Source organism: Vitis vinifera, chromosome 7, assembly GCF_030704535.1.
Source record: "Vitis vinifera cultivar Pinot Noir 40024 chromosome 7, ASM3070453v1".
In the NCBI taxonomy this organism is placed as follows: Eukaryota; Viridiplantae; Streptophyta; class Magnoliopsida; order Vitales; family Vitaceae; genus Vitis; species Vitis vinifera.
The window spans coordinates 27,633,051-27,659,543 of NC_081811.1; the positions used below are offsets into that span (position 1 = coordinate 27,633,051).

The 26,493-nt window shown below is 37.5% G+C and overlaps 2 protein-coding genes across 2 annotated transcripts; both read right to left on the reverse strand.

Moving 5' to 3' along the window:
* Positions 1–470: 470 nt before the first annotated feature.
* LOC100245674 (patatin-like protein 1) lies at positions 471–2,622 on the reverse strand. The gene is made up of 7 exons (XM_002277282.4): positions 2,432–2,622; positions 2,155–2,336; positions 1,865–2,051; positions 1,596–1,760; positions 1,167–1,469; positions 848–1,023; positions 471–737 (listed from the first exon to the last, which is right to left on the reverse strand). The coding sequence occupies exons 1-7, from the start codon at positions 2,552–2,554 to the stop codon at positions 665–667; spliced, it is 1,209 nt and encodes a 402-aa protein (XP_002277318.1). The 5' UTR covers positions 2,555–2,622; the 3' UTR covers positions 471–664.
* A 5,817-nt stretch (positions 2,623–8,439) lies between these two features.
* On the reverse strand, positions 8,440–20,790 carry LOC100250815 (patatin-like protein 1). The gene is made up of 8 exons (XM_059738691.1): positions 20,675–20,790; positions 20,379–20,565; positions 19,804–19,965; positions 19,503–19,693; positions 19,105–19,106; positions 8,914–9,023; positions 8,609–8,784; positions 8,440–8,512 (listed from the first exon to the last, which is right to left on the reverse strand). Exons 1-8 carry the CDS (start codon positions 20,773–20,775, stop codon positions 8,440–8,442), a joined length of 1,002 nt encoding a protein of 333 aa, XP_059594674.1. The 5' UTR covers positions 20,776–20,790.
* Between the last annotated feature and the right edge of the window lie 5,703 nt (positions 20,791–26,493).

Below are 26,493 nucleotides of genomic sequence, written 5' to 3' on the forward strand. Positions count from 1 at the left end.
AATAACTGTTTTGAGTCTCTAATTTCCAGTGGGTGCTCATCGGTTGTTGTGGATTTGACGGGTTGAGAACTTTAAATCTTGCAGAGAGTGGATAATGGGTATATATCTAAGATATAAAATTTATGAAAATAGTCAATAGTGTTTCAGGTTGTTGAGTTGAATCCGGGCTAGACATGTTTCATTCTTAATTCAATCCAAATCATAAATTAAGTTGTTCAATGTCATTCAAGATGGGATTGGATTCAGGACAAAATCAGAACTCTTCAAAAACTGAAACTACTCCGAAGAATATTAAACTAAGCATCTCCATTTATCCGTCGGAGTAATTCTCAAAACAAAAATATCTGAAGCTGAAAAACTTCCATTATATCTATTTTCGTTTTTAACAATCTAAACTGTCTCACAACATTAAAATAGAAATTCCTCGGGAGAAGGAAGCAATTTAAAGAACATTAAACAAAACGATGTGGTTTTAGAAAGCGAGAAACCAAATCTCGTCGTTTATTTGATGCTGTTATTCCAAGTTGCGTATAAAAATTTGGCCACATGGAATTGACAAACAATAAAATTCAACTAACCAAGCACGCACATGTGGGGTGAAGAAGTGGTCAATAATGAAATTTACAAATCCCAAATCTAAAGATAGATCAACATCCATTTCATATTATTCTAAATCCTGGGCGGCCTGAGCCATTGACTCACGGAGTCTCCTTTCATCAGAAAGTTTCTTGGCAAACCTGCAAAAGTGATTCAAAGGATGATTAATTAGCATTAAACAAGAAGATATTAGAAATCATATATGTATTCTTGAAGGATATTGGTTTGCATCCAATTCATTAATCTTTACTTTCTGAGTGCCTTCTCGTTACTCCCACCATTCTTGACTGGTTCATACTGGCCTGTCTCCAAATTCACCCTTGAAACTGGTTTCTTCAACAGCTTCTCTCCCACTTGTACAAGGTTGTTCAAATTCTCTTTTGTAGCTACGTCAAGTGAAGCTAAAGTCCCGGTTAAGGTATCATCCTGGGTGTTAATATTCATGGAGGTGCATAAATTGTATAATTAAGGAATTAATAATGTGTACAAATCACTAATAAAAATAGAATTATTGGACAGAAAGATGGAAATTCATGTAATTTTTTATCTGGATGCATGCGTTTGCTTACATCAATGCGGAGGTAATTCTCTTCGTATTGATGGGTTTGAAAAGCAAGAGAGATGTAGAAGTCAACCATATCAGTACTTGCTTGGGCAAAGCATTCCACTAATGGAGTATTTCCACCATTGTATAACCACTCTACCAATCCCCACTTTGAAGCCATTTTACCATTGTACTTGTGCTCCGTTTTTGCTGAGCCAGTGCCGAGTGAGATTACCAGAAGACGGTCATATTCCATGGGCTTGAATGGGGAGAAATCCGGGTTTTTGTTGGATACCTGTTTCGCGACTTCACTAATGGCAAGCAAAGTCTGGGAATGATACGATTTAGACATGCCAAAACAGAATTAAGGTCATATATATATCAGTAAAGGCTTTGATCTCAAATTCATTTCCAACAACCACTTTAATTAGATTTTGTAATTAAAGCATTTTACCGGATTATTAGCAGCCACACCACCATCAGTGAGGTTGAATTCTCGCATTTTTCCTCCTTTCTCATCTGGGTTTTCAAAATAATAGGCCGGCAAAAATGTTGGCGCAGCCGATGTGCTTATGCATATGTCTGCTAATTTAGCATCCAAGGATGGGGTGGTTGTCACCTGCATGAGGAAACTCTAATCAAACACCTGTATGGCCCTTCTCATTTGGAAATATTGTAAGCGATTAATTAAATTCTTAACGAAGTCACAAATGAAAGAAGAACCTGGTATGAGGAGAAGATGGTGGGCTGGAGTTCCTTGATGTCAAAAGTGGGAATAACCACATTTGTCAAGGTCTGGTGCAACCTTGTGTCTCTCAATTTATCCTTGAGGAGGCTGTGTAGATATTTCCCATCATATTTTGGGCCTGTGAAAGCCTTGAATAGATTCTCAACCGAAGCCAAGATCCCACTGTGGTTTCAACCAACCAAGGAGAAATGAAAGCCAGTCATAATTACGAAGGGACAGTAACCAACCAAGCATCATGGCTAGAGACTTGGATCACATCTCATACCTCTTTTGTGGGAAAATCTTAGGACCGTTTTCCAGGTAAAAAGGCTTGATTCCACTTGCAGCATATAATGGACGATTATTTTCGTTCGGTGCAGTTAACATGGTAGCGATGAGACCACCAGTGCTTGTTCCTGAAACCACATCAAAGTAATCTGCAAGCCTTGCATCCTCCCCATCTAGCTTCTGCAGCACCAGAATGTTGAATCCATTACAAAAACCGTACTACATATGACTCATTTTTGTACTAAAAAAACATGCACCTTTGTCCTCCTTCATACCTGGAGTTCTGATTCGAGGAAATCGAGGATAATTCCAGGGATGATTCCTTTGATTCCACCTCCATCAATGCTGAGAACTGTAATGAGATTTCCTTGAGCAGGAGGTTTGATTTGAAGAGACATTATAATTTGAAATCTTGAAGTTCTCAGAAAGAGCTGAATTAGTTGCTGTGATCAACCACTAAGTACATATAAAATTTCTTGGAGATCCCTTTTGACTGGTAGATGATAATCAATTAAATAACACAACTAGAAGTCTGCATTGATTATGACTAGCAATAAATAGACTCGTGAATCGTGAGGATGCATGTTGCTCCCATGGCGTCAATGTGATGAAGACAGGTCGTTTACGTCGAGATCATGAGATGATTATTGTTTATTCTGGAGCAGAATATCATCATTCATTGGATGTTACCCATGGCAGCCAGCTTGATATGCATATAATTTAGGATGCTATTAGCTAATTAATTAAGTCATCTTCTAGAAACCAGTAAATTAGGGTGAGATCACATGTATCTATGTGTACGCTTTTAAGCAACTCATCTTTTCTAATGATAATCTAGGGTTTTCCTGATCTTATCTTAAGGTGTACGTACTCCGTGTATTCTTTATATTTCTCTTCCATTTTCACATTTTCCTTGGAAAGTTATATCACATCACTCATCACTGATCATCACCCAAAAAAAAAAAAATGTTAGAAATTTTGACTTGCCGACAAGAAAAATTTTCTCATATGGTTTAACATCCTTAACTTTATTTATTTATTTTTTTTGGAAAATTTAATAATTATTATTTAAATGTAATCTATAGGTTAGGAAAATCTCAATGTTTTTTAAAACATGATAGATTATTGAATTGAAAATTTTATCGATTTACTATTCAACGATTAGTTGTATAATTTCATTAATGATATCATGAATATATAATTTATATGATAATAAAAAACACTTTAAAATATTTACTTATTAAGGTGCATATAACAGTCCAATCTATAACCCACTAAAAGACCAATTGGGTTGGGGTACCGTGCATAAAAATTAGTAAAGGAAAATATGGGTAGTTTTTTAAAATTATTTTTTTAATATTTTGTAAAATAAAAGTTTGATTATAAACTAAAATATTTTTAATATTTTTAAATATATTTTAATAACAAGTTTTATGTCTATCATTTTATTTTTAATTATTTTACATATTTATATAATTATTTTTAAAATAATTTTTAAAAAATAAATGAAAACAATTAAAAGTTGTTTCTATTCTTAAAAATATAAATAAAAAATAATTTTTAATTATCAAATGTGATTTTTTATTTTTTTTTGTTTTGAAAAACAAAAAATTATTCTTAAAAACATATATCCAACAAGTTTTATGTCTTTGTACCTATTAGATTGGGTTTTTGTCTAAAAAAATCCAGGTTCTCAATCCAATCGCTATCCAACTGTTGATTCAGTTCAACGTTGGTTTAAACGCAAATGATGAATTGAACCAGGTTCTAAATGGTGAATCAAATCAGATTAGGCTCCGCTAGGTAGTTCTAACATTAATAAATCTTCTACGACATTTTACCATCGTAACCCTACCTACCTGTGCCTATGTTCAAACCTATCATAGGACCACATCAAGTGTGACCATAGACTCTTATGACATTTCATGCGTCAAGTGTGAACCTAGACTTTTATGATATTTCACACCTCAACCAACCTAGACCTATTTCCAAATATATCATAGTCAAGAGTTGGCATAGAGTGACATTGTTGATCTCCAATATAGTGACTAGGAAAGTAAATTTAAATTCTTAAAAATCAGTTTTGATTTGGTTTTTAAAAGATAATTAAAATATATTTTAATTTTAGTGGTAATTTTATATTTTATATTTGAGCAATTGATCCATCATCAAAGGTTTCCATATCTTTAATATTAAGAGTTTATATTTTATTGGGTATAAGCATCTATCAATAAAATATTGTACGATTGGTTGAAGTAGAGTAATTAAAATCCATAATAAATTTCTCTTAATTTTTTTCCATTAATTATCTCTTTATATAACTATTTGTATATGTTCAACCATGTTGTACCAACAAATATGTTATTAAAATCATAATAAAAAGATGACAAATGAGATATATTTATTTTAAGTCCTTAAACTTAACAAAGACAATTACAAAAATTGAAGCATATATCAAGATGCATAAAGGCTTGTGAAGTAAGTACAACGAGTCGTGAGATGAAACCAATTTATCTTAAAAGTAAATGATTTTTTCCCTTTTTTAAAATTAATATTAAGAAAAAATATATATATATATATATATATATATATATATATATATATATATATATTTTTACCCATGTTCATCAAATAATAGATAAATATACCTTTGAGAAGATTTTAGGTGCAATCATTTTTAAGAAAGTGCGAGAAATATTACAAAATGCATATAAAAGAGTTGATAAGATAGAAAATGTTTGTTTCTAAACTCTTAAATAAAAATTTAAAAGTTTGAGTACGAAAGAATTAGAATGAATATTTAATTATTTCTCAAGAGTAATAAAAAAATTTGACAAAAGGTTGAATGATATTTGCGTGATTGAAAATTTTATTAATCTTTTAGATTCAAAATTTGATTATATTATTTTGATAATTGATGGATTCAAAGATTTGGATTATATGATCACTGATTAATTTATAAGATTATTAGACAAACTCATGAAAAGAGATTAAAAAGATAAGGAATAAGAAAATTTCCAATAAGTTCTTCAAATAAAAGAAGGAAGAAAATCTTATTAATAAAAATAGTATAGGATATGGTCATGACCAAGGAAAATAAAGGAAGTTTTTATTTATTAAACAATATATTAATAAGTCAAAATTCATATTCCTTGAAAAGATGTGGAAGAAGACAAAATAAGTTGGAAAAAATTTGTAGAAAAACACATGCATGATATCTTAACATGGGAGCAATTAATCACACGTGTGAATGTATATATGAACGTCTTGGTCAACTCTTAGAAAGTGGTTATAAAGTTTACATGAAAGATCAACGTCAGGTTGCAGAGCTAGAAAATGAATTGAGGAGGGGCAAAAAATGAGAACATATTTTAGAAGGGTGTAAATTAATGAACATCCCATGTGGTGTAGTTGTAACAAATGAGTTTTCTTCTTTACCTTTTCGTACGTAAGGGGTTCAAAACCCCATCATATCAGTTACTTTTTAAAATTTAAGGAGGGGCACTTGCCCTCCTCCTGAGCACCATGTGGCCCCACCCCTACCAACATCCATGACAAGAAATAAAATGTTCTTTGTTAAACATTTATAATGATGTTATAAAATATTTAAAATCTTCTGTCAATAATCCCCCTTCAATTTAATACTTAATACTTGAATATCTTAATTTTAGAGGGTTGAAATAATTGTGTATGAAAAAAAAAATTAGTGAAAAGATTACTCTCCATAGATCATTCAAATAAATTAGGTAAAATATGTTTACTTGAGATGGTGATCAAACAAGAATAATAATAAAAATCATTTTTTGTTATCAAATAAAAAATATATATAAACAATGTTTTTTAAGGGTAGAAACGCTTTTAAAAACCACTACCAAATGGGCTTTTAGTTAGAGTGATGATCTAATTAGAAGTACACCAAAAATGCTCTTATTAATTAAATATTTGATGTAAATATAAACCAGTTGTTTATTATATATTTTAACCAATAAAAATCTTTAAATACATTTATTTGGTGTACAATAATGATGCTCTTAAGCTTAGGAATAAGTAATTCAAATGATGACTCTTAAAATAAGCTCTGGTATCAAATACCATAAAATGTTTGGATTATTCCTACTCAATAGCAATCCGATCCAAGAGAGTAAAAATTAGTTTCAATTTTTTTTTTATTCCTATTTTATTTTGGATGATATGGAGTTTAAGGAAAATAAATTCAATTTACATTCATCCTCCAAAAAATTTAATCTTACTTAGGAAAGAAATATTGACTAAAGAAATAAAAGATTGAATAAAACATTCAAAAAACAAGAAACTTTGTATGAATCTTCGACTCTTAAATAAAAAAGTAATAATATATGATTGAAAATTTGAATAAAGCACTCTCATTTTGATCAAAATTTAATTCGTGTTAGAAAAGGAAGTTTATAAGACCCAAAATCATAAACAATGTTGCCTTTCTATTACTTATATAATATTAGAGAAAATAAAGAAAAATTTGATATAATTAGCTCTTATTACTTATATTTATACCTAAAAAGGGTTTTTCCACCCTTTTTCATGCTTCTTTGGTATAGGCTTTTAATGTTTGTTTCATCTCATAAATTTCTTCTCATGACATTGAATATTCATTGATATAATTTTAATCACTTTCCTTATTTTACACCAAAACTATTTTGACAAGGAATTAACTATATATGAAACATCCAATGCAATAAATATTTTATTTTACAAAAAAGAAAATTATCCTCAAAAAAAAAATAAATGAAAGAAACTTTCCAACATTTCCAATTTCATTAAATAAATTTGATCATAGTAATTGTCCACCAATTACTTGTAATTTCCTCCCTGGTAAACACATGTTGATTAAAAAAAAAAAACCTTTAACTATGGTAATTATAAATCTAAAATGACAAAAAAAAAAAAATATTGGTGAACAGCATAGTATAATTAAGGTATGCACCAATATTCATGCATAGCCCATAAAAATTATAATAATATAAACATGAAAAGTATACACCTATATATATATATATACCCACTTAATTCTAACATCATGTATCTCAAGATCGTCATCATCATCATTATTATTATATGCGAAACTATATTGTTAATATCACACCCAAGAAACTAATTGGGTTGTTAGAACCAATAAAATAAAAATGAAATAAGAGGTGTCAATCTCTATGCTCTAAGTCAATATGATAATCTAGGTTTTGTATAAATTAACCTTGCCTTAAACGTGGGAATTTTATGAATTTTTTTTTTGTAGATAAATAATGTTTCCTTTTTCTTTTCACATGGTAGCTGCTTATAAAATTAAGCTCCCTTGCCCACGAAGCAAACGAGTTTATAAAGAATAGGATGTGTTGAATAGTGGCTTCAAACAGGCTATATAATTAAGAATTTTTACCTTTCTTTTATATATATGTATATGATTTTTTAGAATTTAATTTATGAATCTATCCAAAATTCTTGGGTCTCGATATTACAATACATTCTTGCTTTCCTCACAAAAATTTTGTCAATTTGCTAATATTTATCTGTTATTTTTTAAAATCTAATTAACAAAACTACCCAAGGTATGCATTACATTCAAAAATTTCGTTGGAATAAAGTTTTTTCAAAAGACAATATATTAAGCGTCTCACCAAGGTTCCATTTGATGGTTTGATTTTGATTTTTTTGAACTCGTCGTAGAAGAGAAAAATTTAGGGCATGTTTAGAAATTGGTTTTGGTAATAATTATTTGTTCTCCAAAACTAAAAATACAGAAAATATATTTGATAACTAAAAACTATTTTCTATTTTTTAATTTTAAAAGAACAAAAAATAGAGTATTTTTAGATACTATCTTTTAGTTATTTTATGTTGTATTCACTTTTTTTTTTTAGGATTATTTTAAGAAATAATTATACAAATATAAAGAATGATTAAAAATAAAACACTAGATATAAAAATAATTTTTAAAACATATTTAAAAACAGATTAAAATCATTTTAAATTTCAAAACACTTTTGTTATACAAAAGTGAGAGAATAATTTTTCAAAAATGTTTTCAAAAATAGTTACCAAATGAACCTTAACTTTTTACAATTTATTATATACTCAAATTAAATTAATTTTGACATGATTCACCCTTAATTCTTTCCTGAACCATTTCAGCAAGGAGGAAAATGGGGAGATAAATAATATGTTTAACTCATTCTATTTCCAGATATTCAATTGACTACGTACAAGAAATGCAGATCCACCAAAGTACGTACATATAGCAAGAGCTAATTTGTTATTTTGAAGTTGAGGCTTGCTGAGCGCTTGATTCGCGGAGTCTTTTTTCATCAGAAAGAAGCTTGGCGAACCTGCAAAAGTGATACAAAGAAATCAGATGCTTGCCGGCTAATTTAGATCGTGAACTTCTAGTAAGTTTAGCATGCTGGTTTAATCTTTAACCTTACCTTATGAGTGCCTCCTCATTAGTGCCACCATTCTTGATTGGTTCATATTTACCCGTGTCCAAATTCACCCTCGAAACTGGTTTCTTCAGCAGCTCCTCACCCAATTTTACCAGGCTATCCAAGTTCTTTTTCGTTGCTATATTGACTGAAGCCACTGTTCCCTTTAAGGTATCATCCTGAGGTTTTAAGTGAATGTTTTAGCTAGGGCAATACAGATTCATCAGATCAAACATTGAAATATATATATTTTTTTCATATTAGAGAAGTGTTGAGAAAATGATCAGAGTTATGCACCAAAAGCTTACATCAATTCGGAGATAATTCTCTTCGGAATGAAGGGCTTCAAAAACAACGCAGTTGTGGAAATCAACCATGTCTGCACTTGCTTGGGAAAAGGAAGTTATCAATGGAGTATGTAGGGACCCCTCCCCTTGGGAAACACGTGGCACGCAGCTCATGGTGACGCGTGGCACGTGTTATCAGCCGGACCATCATCATCCGGATTCCCCTAAGGATATGCATGGTGCAGTTATCCTATCCGGACCGCCTCAAGGAAAGGCAAACGATGTTTCAGCTTCTCCTATCCAAGGAAGAGCAAACGACGCTGGCAGAGCGTAGACATCCGGATAGTCTCCACAACACATCCGGATAATCAGCATGAGCCATCCGGATATAAATCGTCTGGATGGTCAATTAAAGTAAAGCGAGTCTTACACGCAATCACAACAAGCAGCCATGGCCCACATCTTGTCACCTGCAGAGTGAGAAGACAAGATGAAGTGATAGCAAGTCACTTCCCACGATCATTCTACATGATCACCTTCCCACGATCTCTGACAGCCGCATCACCTAACATGGTTTCTGACAGTCGTTCGTAGGGTGATAATGCTCCTACTGACACCTATTGTCATCATCACAACATAAAATATCTCCTCACCATTAATGAGAGGAAAAGTACCCCTGAAGCTGTATATATATGCCTTCGCACGAAGAAGAAAAGGATCCTCCTGGTAACTTTTTAATACCTGGTAAAAGGCCAACTGATTTATATTCCTCTCTCTCACCATGGCTAACAAAACCATCGGAGGGTGCGTCCGGACACCCTGTCTGGATGCCTTCTTGCAGGTACGACCGCTGAATCAAGAACGCTTTGTGTGTTGAGAATCGCGTGTCCATCCATCTAGCAGCAACGTGGACCACCGGATACGCGAGGCGACAACATTGGCGCCGTCTGTGGGAAAATTTTTACTTGGATTCAGTCACTGAAAAATATGGCAACACCTTCCCAAAGCCGTTCATCAGGGAGGGGAGAGGATGATAATTGTGAATGGCGCCTAGCCATCGAAAGGAGACAGTTGGCAAGCGAAAGACAGCTGAAAGCTCTCCTCTAGGAGACAGAAAGATTGAGAGAAGAAAACGCTGTGTTACGCATCCAGGCTTCAACATCAGGGCCTCCTCGACGTCAACGTTCGAGGGGCCAAGTAGCAAACTCAAGGCCTCAGCAAGAACCGGAGTCAATATATCCTGGGACAACAGGAGCTATCCCAGGAGCACGTGACGCAAGACCTCATGAGCCACGCACGCTTATGCCTCGAGCTCCCCGTGAGGAAAGCTCAGACTCTACTCACTTTTCAGCAAAAAGACAACGTGATAAAAAATCCCAGTTGTCAAATTCGATGCGCGCCAGACTAGGCCCACAAGAACCTGGAAGATCAAGGCCACTAATGGCCACAACTTGGGCACCACGCCCTGACCCCATAGCCACCCCCATGGTGCAAAACGTTCAACCGCATCGCGACCCCGTATTCACCCCCGTGATGCGGAACGTTCATTCGCACCCAATGGAGCAACCAACTGGGAGAAATGTCCCAAACGGGCCACCTATTGGCTCCATCGGCAAAAGGCTGGATGACATGCTCTCCACGCCTTTCTGCTCTCATATCATTAATTACGAGCCCCCAAGGGGATTCCTCGTACCAAAATTTTCCACATACGATGGAACCAACGATCCCTTCGATCACATCATGCATTATCGACAGCTCATGACGCTCGATATTGGCAATGATGCACTACTATGCAAGGTATTTCCTGCCAGCCTACAAGGACAGGCCCTCTCATGGTTTCATCGCCTACCTCCCAACTCTGTTGGTAATTTCAGGGACCTGTCCGAAGCTTTTGTGGGACAATACTTGTGCTCCGCTCGACACAAACAGAATATCATCACCCTCCAGAACATAAAAATGCGAGATAACGAATCCTTGAGGGAATTTGTGAAACGATTTGGCCAGGCCGTACTTCAAATAGAGGCTTGCAGCATGGACGCGGTCCTACAGATCTTCAAACGAAGCATCTGTCCAGGCACTCCATTTTTCGAATCACTGGCCAAAAAACCTCCTACAACAATGGACGATTTGTTCAGACGTGCGAACAAATATTCAATGCTCGAAGATGACGTACGTGCAGCCACCCAGCAAGTTTTGGTTGCCGGACGGCCGTTTGGAAATAGTTCGGAGAAAAATACTAAACCTCCGGATCGGCCAAAACCGTCTGACCGAAGGCAGGAAGGGCCAAGTCGCCCGGAAATGCCACCTCTCACACCTCTTTCCATATCATATGAGAAGCTTCTCCCGATGATCTAGGACTTGTCCGACTTCAAGTGGCCTAGACCCCTTGGAACGGATCCGTCCACAAGGGATCGTAGCAGGAGATGCGCCTTCCACAAAGATCATGGCCATACAACAGAGACGTGCCGATCTTTCCAGTATCTGGTCGAAAGGCTCATAAAAGCAGGACATTTGAAGCAGTACCTCTGATCATATAGTGGACAAAGGGACACGCCCCAACATCGCAATCCCGGGAACCTTAGGGCACCAGCTGCCCCTAAGGCTGTTATAAACTATATTACTGGAGGTCCATCTAACGAGGAGTATGACTCCAGGCGGAAAAGACAGAAATTATTGCGGGCTGCATCATTACGCGAACGCATTAATTCCATCCGGCCGGGTCTCACTGGAGAGGGCCCTCGCCCCATAGATGGGACAATCATTTTCCCACCAGTAGATCCCACCCGGACGCTACAGCCACATCGCGACGCCCTCATCCTCTCCCTAGAAATAGGAGATTTCGATGTAAGACGTATCTTGGTTGACCCAGGCAGTTCAGCCGATCTGGTGCAAGCATCAGTCGTTGGCCATATGGGACATAGTCTCGCGGGTCTCGAAAACCCCGGACGAATCTTATCCGGATTCAACGGGTCATCAACCACATCCTTAGGAGACATTATACTGCCAGTCCAAGCTGGCCCAGTCACTCTCAACGTGCAATTCTCGGTGGTACAAGAGCTATCACCCTTCAATGTCATCTTGGGACGCACATGGCTTCACTACATGAAAGCCATACCTTCCACATATCATCAAATGGTGAGTTTCCTCACCAAAGAAGGGCAAACTAACTTGTATGGCAGCCAGTTGGCTGCTCGACAGTGCTATCAAATAGCACGAGAAGCGAGAACTAGCCAGGAGGATGCATCTCCCCCTGAACCCAGCCATACGCATGACCAATAGCAATTATTGGGTCCGGCGGACAAGGATCCCCCGGCAGCAGATCCCTTACAAACAATCCAAATCTCAGAAGAGAATGATCACCTCATGAACATCAGTTCCCTCATGACACAAGAAGAAACTCAGAGCATACAAAATATCCTTCGAAGCAACCATGACATCTTCGCATGGACACATTCGGATATGAAGGGAATTCATCCCTCTATTGCCTCTCACAAGCTTAACGTCTTTCCAGCAGCCAGACCCGTTCGACAGAAGATTAGACGCTTTCATCCGGATAGACAAAAAGTTATCCGAAATGAAATTGACAAATTGCTAAAAGCCGGATTCATCAGTGAAGTATCTTATCCGGATTGGTTGGCAAATGTAGTGATGGTACCAAAGAAAGAGGGCAAATGGCGAGTCTGTGTTGATTACACCAATCTCAATAACGCATGTCCAAAAGACAGTTTTCCCTTACCACGAATAGATCAAATTGTGGATTCCACTTCCGGGCAAGGGATGCTCTCTTTCTTGGATGCCTTCTCCAGATATCACCAGATTCCCATGTCTCCAAATGACGAAGAAAAGACAGCATTCATAACACCACATGGCCTCTACTGCTACAAAGTCATGCCATTCGGACTCAAAAATGTTGGCGCCACTTATCAGAGATTAATGACTAAAATCTTCAAACTCTAATAGGCCACACGGTAGAAGTGTATATTGATGACATTGTGGTTAAAAGCAAAACCCGAGAGCAGCATGATCTTCACTTACAAGAAGTTTTTCACCTCTTGCGAAGGTATGGCATGAAGCTAAATCCTTCTAAATGCGCCTTTGGAGTAAGTGCTGGCAAGTTCCTCGGATTTATGGTCAGCCAGAGAGGCATAGAAGTCAGCCCGGATCAAGTCAAGGCAGTCATGGAAACACCCCCTCCTAGGAACAAGAAGGAGCTACAACGACTCACAGGCAAGCTCGTCGCATTAGGGCGCTTTATAGCCCGCTTCACTGAAGAATTGCGACCCTTCTTCTTGGCAATACGAAAAGCTGGAGCACAAGGATGGACGGACAGTTGTCAAAGTGCTTTCGAAAAAATTAAGCATTGTCTTATGCAGCCACCCATCCTAAGCAGCCACATCCCAAAGGAGAAGCTATACATGTATCTGGCTGTCTCAGAATGGGCAATCAGCGCCGTTCTATTCCGCTGTCCTTCACCAAAGGAGTAGAAACCTGTCTACTATGTCAGCAGGGCATTGACAGATGTAGAAACCAGGTATTCAAAAATGGAGCTAACAGCCTTAGCTCTTCGAAGTGCTGCCCAAAAGCTCCGCCCCTATTTTCAAGACCACCCAGTGATTGTACTGACCGACCAACCCCTTCGTAGCATTCTGCACAAACCAGATCTAACTGGGCGAATGCTACAATGGGCCATCGAATTGAGCGAATTTGGAATCGAATTCCAACCTAGATTATCCAAAAAAGGCCAAGTAATGGCCGACTTCGTGCTCGAATATTCACGAAGACCCAACCAGCACCACGAATCAAGTGAACAGGAGTGGTGGACTCTACGAGTTGACGGAGCCTCACGCTCATCAGGCTCTGGAGTTGGGCTCTTACTACAGTCCCCAACTGGGGAACATCTGGAGCAAGCCATCCGGCTGGGATTCTCCGCGTCTAACAATGAAGCAGAATACGAGGCCATCCTGTCCTGATTGGACCTCGCCCTTGCTCTATCCGTCTCCAAACTCCGGATCTACAGCAACTCGCAACTAGTGGTAAGGCATGTCCAGAAAGAATATGAGGCTAAGGACGCACGCATGGCGCGATACTTGGCCAAAGTAAGAAGCACCTTACAGCAATTCACCGAGTGGACAATCGAAAAAATTAAGCGAGCTGACAACGGGCGCGCTGAAGCCTTGGCCGGTATAGCTGCTTCCCTTCCCATCAGAGAAGCCATTCTATTGCCTATCCATGTACAAGTCAATCCCTCTGTCACAGAAAATTCCACTTGCAACACCATTGAGCCAAACCAAGCGGATGATCAAGAATGGACGCATGATATTGTAGAATATCTCCGGACAGGCACTTTACCCGAAGATCCTAAACAAGCGCACAAAATCCGGGTGCAAGTTGCCCGTTTCACCCTGATTGGGGGGCACCTGTACAAGCGATCCTTCACAGGGCCTTATCTTCGCTGTCTTGGGCATTCAGAGGCCCAGTATGTGCTAGCTGAATTACATGAAGGAATATGCGGAAATCATACGGGAGGACGATCCCTGACACATAGAGCTCATTCACAAGGATACTATTGGCCAACAATGAAGAAAGACGCGGCAGCATATGTCCAAAAATGTGATAAATGTCAAAGATACTCTCCCATTCCACATATGCCATCGGCAGCATTGAAATCGGTCTCAGGCCCATGGCCTTTCGCGCAGTGGGGCATGGACATAGTGGGACCCCTCCCAGCAGCACCTGCCCAGAAGAAATTCCTCCTTGTCGCCACTGATTACTTCAGTAAATGGGTAGAAGCTGAAGCATATGCAAGCATCAAAGATAAAGATGTCACCAAATTCGTATGGAAGAACATTGTTTGCCGCTTTGGAATTCCCCAAATCATCATAGCTGACAATCGTCCACAATTTGACAGCATTGCATTCAGGAATTTCTGTTCGGAACTGAATATCCGGAATTCATACTCCACGCCGCGTTATCCTCAAAGCAATGGGCAGGCGGAAGCCACAAACAAAACTCTAATCAATGCCTTAAAGAAAAGGCTTGAGCAAGCCAAAGGGAAGTGGGTGGAGGAGCTACCCGGCGTCCTGTGGGCCTATCGAACCACACCCGGACGACCAACAGGAAACACTCCTTTCGCCCTCACATATGGAATGGATGCAGTCATTCCCACTGAAATAGGTCTTCCTACTATCCGAACCGATGCAGCAAAACAAGAAGATGCCAACACGGAACTAGGAAGAAATTTGGACTGGGCAGACGAAGTCAGAGGAAGCGCGGCCATCCGGATGGCAGATTATCAACAAAGGGCATCAGCGCATTACAATCGAAAAGTCAGGCCCAGAAACTTCAAAAATGGTATGCTAGTACTTAGAAAAGTTTTTGAAAATACTGCTGAAGTAGGCGTAGGAAAGTTCCAAGCCAATTGGGAAGGACCCCACATAGTGTCTAAGGCAAACGAAAATGGAGCCTATCATTTACAAAAGCTAGATGGCACTCCGTTACTCAGACCATGGAATGTGTCCAATTTAAAGCAGTACTATCAATAAAAAGTAGACACAAGTGCAAATGAGAAAGAAATATGTTTTTATTGATATGAATAAGTGTAATTACAAAGAGATCTCCGGACCACAAAAATACAGAAGGAAAAATTACAGCAAAAAAATTGCAAAAAGAGATAAACTATCAGGGAGCGGGCTTCTCATGGAGCTTCTTTTCTTCACCCGGAGGAATTGAAGGGGTATCTCGCTTGATGCCGTTCTTCTTCATGCAGCAGCGATACCCAAAGATAAACGTATCATCCACTTGTTGCTGGTAATCCGCTGCAAGTTCCTCCCTTTCCACAGCAAACTCCCGTTCAAGTTCTTCTTTTTGCACATCCAGGCGTAGCTGCAAGTCTTCCTTCTGTTTCTTTTCATTCGAAACTTCTGTCCGGAGTTGACTCACTTCATCCCTCAACCGGGCTGCCTCACCTTCCGCCTCATGTAGGCGGCCCGCAGTTGATTCTTCTCGACTCTTCGCCTCAGCCAACTCCACTCGGAGGGCTTCATTTTCCTCTCGCATGGTGGATAGACTGGCCTCAGCCTCCTCCATTCTCAGACGCAGCTGATTTTCAATCTCTTGGCGCCGAGAGGAGAAGGTCTTCATATAGTCTGCAGTCTGCAGCAGGTGAGCATAAATATCGTGTTGTTGAGCCATGCCGCGGAGGCCCCTCACCAGCTGACACGCAAACAAGAAAAACAAAGACATAAATCATACTACAACAAACACATCAGCGCAACAAAGAATCAAAAAGCAAAAGCACAAGACAACGGTATACCGTTTCTATCATATCAAACATCTTAGCAGATGGCTTGATGGCAGTCCAGCCGGGTGTAATCTGTTTTAGCTTAGCCTCCAACTCCGCGTAGCTGAAAGGGCTAGCAGTAGCTGAAAGGGCTAGCAGGAGCTGCATCGTCAGCAGGTTCCTCCTCAGATGAGGAAACAGAAGGTGACTCTTGTCCCGGATTCGGGACCCCCACATCTTCGTCCGGACGCATCTGTCCGGATGCATCTTCAGCCGGAATTATTGCCAGGGCGGCTGAAGTCTCAGTTGCCATCTCCACCTCGCCTCCATCCTGATGAGCGTCATGGGCAGAAGCGCAGCTAACTTCAATCTCTTGCTGCCGCTCTTCAAGCCGCCCAAGGAGTCCGGACCGTAGATTGCGCGTCGAACGCGGCTTCTTTGAAGGAGGCCCTTTCACCTGGATTATGGCCAAGCGATCCGGGTCGTCGGAAGGCTGACTTTGGCTTTCTGCCCCCGCTTCCTCCAACGGGGTCGTTTCAGCTGCATCAACATCCGGATTAAGGTTGTCCGGACGGTTGATAGATGCAGCTTCCTCAGCCACGTTAGCCAGACGCGCAACCGCGGCCAAGGAAGTGCCCGAATGGTTCAACCCCGGGATGCGTCCGGGGCCGCTTGAGATAGAGTGCGGAGCAGCGTTTACTAGCTCCTCTATCATTACTTCCCCCTCATAGGTAATTTGCGGAGGAGGAAACTCCTTGGGAGGAGTGGGTTCCTTCACATCCTTCCCATTTTTCTTCACCAGCTTCCTCCTTTTTGCTGGAGTTTTCTTTGGAGGAGAGTCCGGACCCCGCTTCTGTCCGGGAGCCTTCCGGATAGTGCCTTCATTTTTTCTCTGATCTCGATCCTCCAGGAGCTTTCGCCGTCTTTCAACATCAGCCTCTTTAGCTTCCTGATAGAGGGGGAGCTCCTTCACAGTATAATGCTCCCCAGGCACTACCTCATCCTTTGGCAGTTTCCTGGGGAGAATATTGATAACATATTCCTGGGACTCCCGGACGACCGCCATCAAATTCCGCGCGGAAAGCAATGTCTTGCAAGCCCTCTCCTTGGGATTTATCTCGAATAATTTGCAGACACAGGCGAAGGACGCCTTTTCCACCCAATCCACAAAGTGGCCCCTCAATTCCAGACCTGCATTGACAGCAACAAAAGGTAAGAATTTCGTCCGGAAAAATCAGCAAAGTAAAATCCGGACAAAGAATCGTAAAACAAGAATACCTGGAATTTTTAAGGTATAATTTGGAGAAAAGGGCCTCGACGCACGCTCCGATAGCCCCGCCCATCCACCCCGGATCGCCACCAGCCCCTTCGCCCCTCCCTTTATCGAATCCGGCAGCTCTGTCACCACTTGAAGGGAGGGCAGGTGCGCGGACACACTGAAGATATCATTCTTTGCTTTCTTCAGGGAATAGACAAAGAACAATTCCAGTAGCGTAAGGTCGAGGCTGTACAGCATGTTGATAATGCTGCATCCCATCAGCACCCGGACAAGGTTGGGATGAATGAAGAGGGGTGGAATCTGAGAGAAGTGGAGGAATTCCTTGAACAAGGCTGGCAGAGGGAACCGGAGCCCCGCGTTGAATTGTTCCTTTGTGAAGAGGATAGCGTTTTTTCCACCTTTCTCAGTAGGCATAGCCGCCTCCTCGTTCACCAGGTCTATGAATACGTCATGGGGGATGCGGAATCGCTCCCGGAACTCCTTCGCATCTAATTTGTCTATCTCCTTTTCGCCAGCCTCGCTAACCCGGGCAGATGAAACAGTCTTTTTTGGAGCCATTTCTTACCACAAAGCCAAACCAAAATCTACATACAAAAGCAATACAACGGTTCAAACCAAGCAGTCAGAAAATACACAAACCCTAACCCAAAGCAGTCAGAAAACCCCCTCAAAAACCCCCCCAAACACCAACAAAGTACCAACATTCAACAACAATTGCAAACGACTTGTCCAAAACAATGCCCAAGCAAGCCAGAAACCAAGTTTAAAGAACCAGCAAACGCAACGAAAGGAATGACAGTAGCAAAGAGGTACGTACCAAATAAAGCTCTAAAGAAGAAGAACGATTACTGTCTCGGTACAAAATCACCAGCAGCAAACAAACGAAGTCGCGATACAAAAACACCGGTACAAAAGAGCTTTCGAAGTTTTTCTCAGAGAAGCAAAGGGCGCAGAAAAAAGCAAGAAGAAGAAAGGCTCTCAAGAGAATGCAGTAGGAAAAAATGCAAAAAGAGGTACAGTGCCCTATTTATAGCAGGACAGCCATGTTATCATTGAAACGACATATTGCCTAGGGATACACAGGGTCGACGGCTCGTCATAAATGCCTTTTTGGCTTCCGCACCCCCACTCGCCACGTGGCCCAGTCAGACGAAGGGACTTCTTCAATTTTCAAAAGCCAGTTATTTTTAACCCGCCCATTTTTTGGGCAAAATAGGCAAGTTAAAAAGGGGGGCAATGTAGGGACCCCTCCCCTTGGGAAACACGTGGCACGCAGCTCATGGTGACGCGTGGCACGTTTTATCAGCCGGACCATCATCATCCGGATTCCCCTAAGGATATGCATGGTGCAGTTATCCTATCCGGACCGCCTCAAGGAAAGGCAAACGACGTTTCAGCTTCTCCTATCCAAGGAAGAGCAAACGACGCTGGCAGAGCGTAGACATCCGGATAGTCTCCACAACACATCCGGATAATCAACATGAGCCATCCGGATATAAATCGTCTGGATGGTCAATTAAAGTAAAGCGAGTCTTACACGCAATCACAACAAGCAGTCTTGACCCACATCTTGTCACCTGCAGAGTGAGAAGACAAGATGAAGTGATAGCAAGTCACTTCCCACGATCATTCTACATGATCACCTTCCTACGATCTCTGACAACCGCATCACCTACCATGGTTTCTGACAGTCGTTCGTAGGGTGATAATGCTCCTATTGACACCTATTGTCATCATCACAACATAAAATATCTCCTCACCATTAATGAGAGGAACAGTACCCCTGAAGTTGTATATATATGCCTTCGCACGAAGAAGAAAGGGATCCTCCTGGTAACTTTTTAATACCTGGTAAAAGGCCAACTGATTTATATTCCTCTCTCTCACCATGGCTAACAAAATCATCGGAGGGTGCGTCCGGACACCCTGTCTGGATGCCTTCTTGCAGGTACGACCGCTGAATCAAGAACCCTTTGTGTGTTGAGAATCGCGTGTCCATCCATCTAGCAGCAACGTGGACCACCGGATACGCGAGGCGACAACAGAGTAGACCCATTATCATATAGCCACCCCAAAACTCCCCACTTGGCAGCCATTTTAGCAGTGTACTTATACTCCTCCTTTGCTGAGCCAGTACCAACCGAGATTACAAGAAAACGGCCGTAATCCATGGGCTTGATTGGGAAGAAGTCTGGGTTTTTGTTGAACACCTGTTTGGTCACTTCGCTAATGGCAACCAAGCACTGGAGTTATGATTTGGTTGCCAATGTATAAGGTCTATTAGTCAAGGGTTTGATCTTAATTAATATCCAAGAACCAGTACTTTAAGTAGCTTTTAGTTAAAGCCTTTTACCGGATTGTTAGCAGCCAGACCACCATCGATGAGGTTGAATTCTTCGTTGTTCTCTTGATCATCTTGATTTTCAAAATAATGTGCAGGAAGATAAGTTGGCGCTGCCGACGTGCCTATGCATATGTCTGATAATTTAGCATCCAAGGCTGGGTTGATTGCCACCTGCATGAGGAAATTTTGGTATTTTCTTTTAGTTTTAGTTTGCGAATAGAGAAATTCCACAAGCATGAATATATACTGAAAGGAGATGGTTGTTTTTTACCTTTTTAACTCGTCCAAAGCAAAGTTGCTTTAAGATTTAAGACGATGAAAATATTTGTTTGTATAATTCATAATATAAAAAATGACTTACTGCTTAAAGCAACTTATTTTGAGAGCTTAATACTTAATACTATCAATTACTATCTAGATTTTAAAATTAAATTAAAATCTATTTAATTTAAGACAAACAAACATATATGCGCCACCTAAGTATCAACTGCTCTATATGTTCTCTTTCACCCAATCTTCTGATCACTTGGAAACCATGCAATACTAGGTAAGGTTTGTGAATTGCTACTTAGTTATAAAAGGACCTGGTATGAGGAAAAGATGGTAGGCTGGAGTTTCTTGATATCAAATGTTGGAATCACCACATTTGTCAATGTCTGGTGCAACCTCTTGTCTCCTAACACATTCTTTAGGAGGTTGTGAAGATACTTTCCATCATATTTTGGCCCTGTTAGAACTTTAAATAGATTCACAATTGTACCAAAGATTCCACTGTAATTTTCAAAACCCAAAAAATGGTTAGTACGTACTTTGAAAAAATAAAAAATAAAAAAAATAGCGTGGCTGAAAGCCATGAATCGATGAGTTTGCAGTCTTTCACCTTCTTGGTGGGAAAATTTTAGGACAGTTTTCAAGGTAAAAAGGCTTGATTCCGCTGGCCGCATACAGTGGCCGATTTTCTTGGTTTGGTGCAGTTAACATGGCTGTTATGAGACCACCTGTGCTTGTTCCCGCGATCACATCAAAGTAATCTGCAAGCCGTGCATCCTCACCATCTAGCTTCTACAGCACCACAATAAATATTATTCAGAACACATGTTCAATAAATATTCATGCGTACTAAAAAAACATTAAGTTCTTTTTCTGTTACCTGGAGTTCTGATTCAAGGAAAGCAAGGATAATCCCAGGGATGATTCCTCTAACTCCACCTCCATCAATGCTGAGAATTGTAATTAGATTTCCACGAGCAGGAGGTTTAATTTGAAGGGACGATGATGTTGTTTCACCCACCATGATTTATCGTACGTGAAGGAGTTTCAGAACAGAACTCAATGAGCAAAAGTACACCGTTAATTCTTTTCTTGAAATTTTCCAAGAAAGCAGGATGAGTTGCTGTGATCAACGGGTGAAGTATAAATAGAAGTCTTGGGGTTGAAATAGAATGTTTCTTATTCCTTTTGATCACAGTAAAGGCGGCTGATTGTCTCCAATTCCATTGACCCATGAATTTGGTCATAGCAACTGTTCACTCACTTCTTGTTTAATGCTTCGGCGATGCTAACACATCTTTGATTCAATCAAAATTAACAAGCCCTCAAGCAAGGCTGCAAGAGGATAGATAATTAATCGATAAATTAACCATGCCAATAAACCGAAAATAATATATAGTAGAATGATAGTTGATCTAGGTCAATTGGCAATGACTCACACATAGGCAAACAATACCATACTAGCTGAAATTTTATTTCCAAAATTTGTACCATATCCCATTAATACTTCTTCCTTTCAACCACAAGTAAATACAGTGACCCCGTCCATCCTACTAATTTGAGAATACGTATTTTATATCATCATGGATTACTTATGAGAAACCTAAGTCTCTGACACTTAGCTTACAGATGAGTGTGGGCATACGTTTTCGTGTAATAACCAATAAGAACACCACCACCTATTGGATGTATACATCGATTTGAACAATTCATGGGATGGAACTAGCTCGTTTATTTTTACTTTAAACATATATCTTAATTAATATGAATAGAGGTTAGGTGTACTGTTGCTGTGCACTCACCATGACCCAACAGTTGTTCTTCTGGGACATGGATTCATTTGATGTTTATTTACTTTGGCCACCAGTTTGATATATGCTTTATAATTGAAATGACAGGCACGTACGTTGAGCTTTTAGGTGAATTCAACGAAGGAAGGAGTGTGGTGCCCTGTGCCCAGTGCCCTTTCCTGTTGAACAAGTAATGTTTTTTTGAGGTTAAGTACAAGAAAATGATATCATGGATCGATCTTTGAATGCTTTTAGCTAGTCAACTCTGATTATTATTTTCTCTACATTGCTAATCCATGTTTCTGTCTAATTAATTATTATTGCTTGCATAATTAATCTCATTATGCCTTCACGTCACTGACTTTCTTCCTATATCATATGATAGAGGGTCATTTCATCTCTCTTTCCACCAGGCAACTCAGCATATCAAAGATGATGAGCTAGGTCCCATTTTGGATAATTTTAATTTTTGCCTAGCTTCTTTAGAATGCCTTTTTAACTTCTGTGCTTTGTGTTCAAGGGTAAAAGAACTAGAAGTTGTACGAGGATAAATAGGTTAATTTAATAATTTTGAAAATTTAAAAGAGTTTTATCAAACAATCTTAATAATTGAAATAAAAATTATATAATAATTTTTTAGTTACAACTTAAAATTTATTAATACATAAGTATGAAAGTTTTTTTATAAAAAAAACCTTAATCTTTAATGCTTAGTAATTTAATATGGTTTTAAATTAAATTATATTTAAAAGCTTTTAATAAATTCAATTAATGACTTAATAATTTAAGAACAAAAATATATATTTTTTTAAAGAACAAAAAGATATTTTCTATTTTATCCAAAATCAAATAAAAATAACTAAAATATATTTTCAAAAAACACTTTACTTTATATTTTTAAGAATATAAAACTATTTTTTATTTTCTTGTTTTTTTTTTTGTTTTCTTATTCTTAAAAATAAAAAACTACTTTTGAAAACAGCTTTCAATCTCATATTCCCATGATGTTCTTTTTACTACTATTTTTTTTCCCCTCTTTTATTTTTATTTATTTATTTTTTTCTCTTTAGTGAGAATTTGGAAATTTTTACTTCTAAGTGGGTTTTTGAGTGGAAGTAATGGATGTATTTGGAATGATTAAAAAACTTCAACCAACCAAAGCCTTTCTTCACAAGAAAGGGTTGTCGTGGTTGGATCAATTGAGTGATATTATTCTGACTTGATATCTGGTTTCTTAATAAGGATAAAATCAATACACGTCTTGAAATTTAGGGCACGAATAGAACCATTAAACTAAATAAAATGGAGAAGATAAGACTCTCAATCTTAAAAAGAAAATACTCAATCTAAAACTTGATTCTAAAAGATAAATTGTTCGTCAAAGTTTTTTTATTTTTGAAGTCAACCCTAAAATATTAATAATGTTTTTTATGACACTTATAAATTAAATTATCCAAGTAAACATTTATGCCAAGTTTTGCCTTTTTATCCTTTCTTTCAAAGAAGTCTCAATGAGCTCAAATTTGACTGAAATTTGAGAAAAAATGGAAGCCAAAAAATGGTTGACTTAATTGGTAGATAAAAATTAAAATTTTTACTTTTTTATATTTCAATAAAAAATTAAAAAACAAGACTTGATTAACTTATAAAATAAACTATACTAAAATACCTAAGCAGGTGTTTGATAAATTTTAAAAAATAATTTCTTATTATATAATGTATTACTGAAAATGTTATCAAAACAATTGTTAATTTATAACTAAATACTAAGTACTCATTTACATACATTTTCTAATTTTTAAAATATTAGAAAATAATAGTAACTTCTTTATAAGATACCTAATAACTATATATAAAAGTATAAATTTAATTTATAAATTTGAGGTGACTTACTAAGTATAAATTTGAGGAAATTAAAAACATTTCAAAATTTTTGAAAGTAAATATCTTACTTAGTTTCAAAGAATACTTTTATTTATATAAAAGTTATTATCATTGTTTGTTTTTAAAAATAAAAAATAAGAATGGTATCCAAACAACACTTAAATGAATTCCTCTAAAAATGCTTTTATGGAAGCTCTATTAACATAAGTTTTACATAATAAAATGCTTTAACCACCCCATAATTATTTTCAAACATGCTATTTTTACTTTTCAAAATTCAACCACATTTTAATCCACAAAAGCTTTTCCAATTGCCATTATTGAACTTTGAATATGATCCATCGTGAGGACGCTCACAAAAGCTTTTCCAATTTCCATTGAGATGAGAATATGATCACATGCATGAATAGACAAGAATAGTTACCCTTTCTGATTATTCAACCACCTGTCAATAGCTTACCTAAGACACATTGAATTGAGTTTAATCACATGGATTCAATGAAAGTAGATAGCAAATTATTGAGAGGAAGATATTCTTCACATTGATTTATTGCGACTATAAATGTCAATCAATTAGCAAAAAAGAGAAATTTGAACATAAAGTTGCTTTTGACATACCAAATAAGGGAATCAAAACTTCATAATTGCAACAGGGAGATGTCATCAACCATGAGGATATGATAATTTTTTTTATCCTTTCTTTTCTTAGTTTTCTTGGCTACCAATCAGAAAGTTTCAAAGTAAATAGTTTTTGTGGTGAATTTTCTTTTTCTTTTTCCTTTTCCTTTTCCTTTTTCATTATCTTTTGGGTCAATGATTTGATTTTGAGAGCTAGTAAAACCTGTTTTTGGGTTTTCAGCTTCATATGAGGATAGATATAGCCAAGACACAGGACCTACTCATGCATGTACATCAATTTTTCCATATCACTAAACCAAATGCTGTTTATTTTCCTCGCGTTTATTTCTTTTGTCTTAATTTGGTGGGGGCAGAAAACCATGGTTGAAGAATAACTTAATGAGGTGGGGGCATTTGACAGTTGTTAAAGAATAACTCAAGGTGGGGAATAGTAAATATTTTACCTACACCGATTTAAAATTTTTCCACAATAATAATAAATAATTTAATAAAACATGATAACAATAATCCAAAAAAGGAGGATAACAATAGGGATAATACAAAAAATCCTTCTTATATAAGGTAAGAACCTATGGAGAAGATTTCTTCCATTTTAATAAAAGTGAGAATACAAGTCTTCACAAACTTCTACACAATTGAGACAATAATAGAAATATGTCAATACTTAAGATAAAAATTCATCATCTTAGAAATATAAAGAATAAGAATGATTAGAGAGATTATTGATTAATTAGGAAGTTCCGGTTTTTTTTTTTTTTTTTTGGTGAGGAATCCACTTCATTTTTTAATGCTCTCAACTAAGTATTGTTGTCTCTACAAAACTTGGCTTCCTATAAACTCTTTGGTTCCCCCTCGAGTAGGAATATATAATGTCACACGATGGTTTGAGGTTGTATCAATCCATTGCCTAATGCAGGTAGTTATCTTTTTGCTCATTTTCTTTCATTCCAAGTTAGAGATATCCTTAGGTGTGGCTTTTTCCCCTTTAAGAGTGTTTGATAGATTTTGATGATGAGAAAATTTTCGTTGAGAACTTCTATATAGTCCAACTTAAGTTATTTAGTTTTTCATAGAGGTTTCGCTTTCTTCCATTTTTATCATTTTCAAAATTAAGTATCCCTACTATAATTCCAGAGTCTAATACCATTTGTTATGAGGTATATAGCAATTGTTAAATAATGAGGTGGAGAATAGTTGGCACCTATGGGAATAGTGAATATTTCACACACACACATATATATATATATATATATAACAACCAAAATCCAAGAATATCTAAGTTAAATGACATCATGTATAACATGGAAAAGAGATTAAAAGCCACGGAGAAGATTTCTTCTATTTGAATAATAATGGGAATACAGCTCCTCATAAGCTTCTACTAAGGGGGATTAGTGGAAATACATCTATACTTGAGTGAAAATTCATCCTCATAGAAATACAAAGAATACTCAGAAAGTTTAGAGATTATACCACAATACTTTTTCACAAAAGGTTATAAAGAAAAAACCTCCACACGCAAAGTTGAAGGAATCTCCCATAAAAGCTTCACATTCGCATCTTGATCAGCACCCTTAGCCCTAAAATAGTGTTCAGAAAAACAACTCTTATTCCTTTTTTTTTCTCCCTCTCTCTCTCTCTCCACAGGGTATTAATTTTGGTTTTTCAACATTTCCAAAAGAAACCCTAGATGGCACCAATGTTTGGGCTTTAAAATACCCATAATGAGTGGCGTGATATATGGCCTTAAAAAACTCTTCATGGGCCGGAAAAATTAGCCTAACAAAATTTACATCTCATCAGAACCATTTCTAATTAAGTAGGTAGTTCGGAGATAAATAACATGTAAATTTAGGTGGTGTTTGTTTTTTTACTTAATTCTAAATAGAACTTCAATGCTTAATAATATTAAATATTAGGTTGTTTGTTTTTGTAGTATTTTATTTTCATTAAGTATTAAAAAGTAAAGAAAAATTAATATATTATTTTTTCTAGTTAGAAAAAGTTAAATATTTTGACTTTTTTTATTTAGTAAAAAGTTTATAATAAATTATGAAAAAATAAAAATAAAAACAAATATCCTAAATTCTAAAAACAAATTGCTTTCAACAAAAAA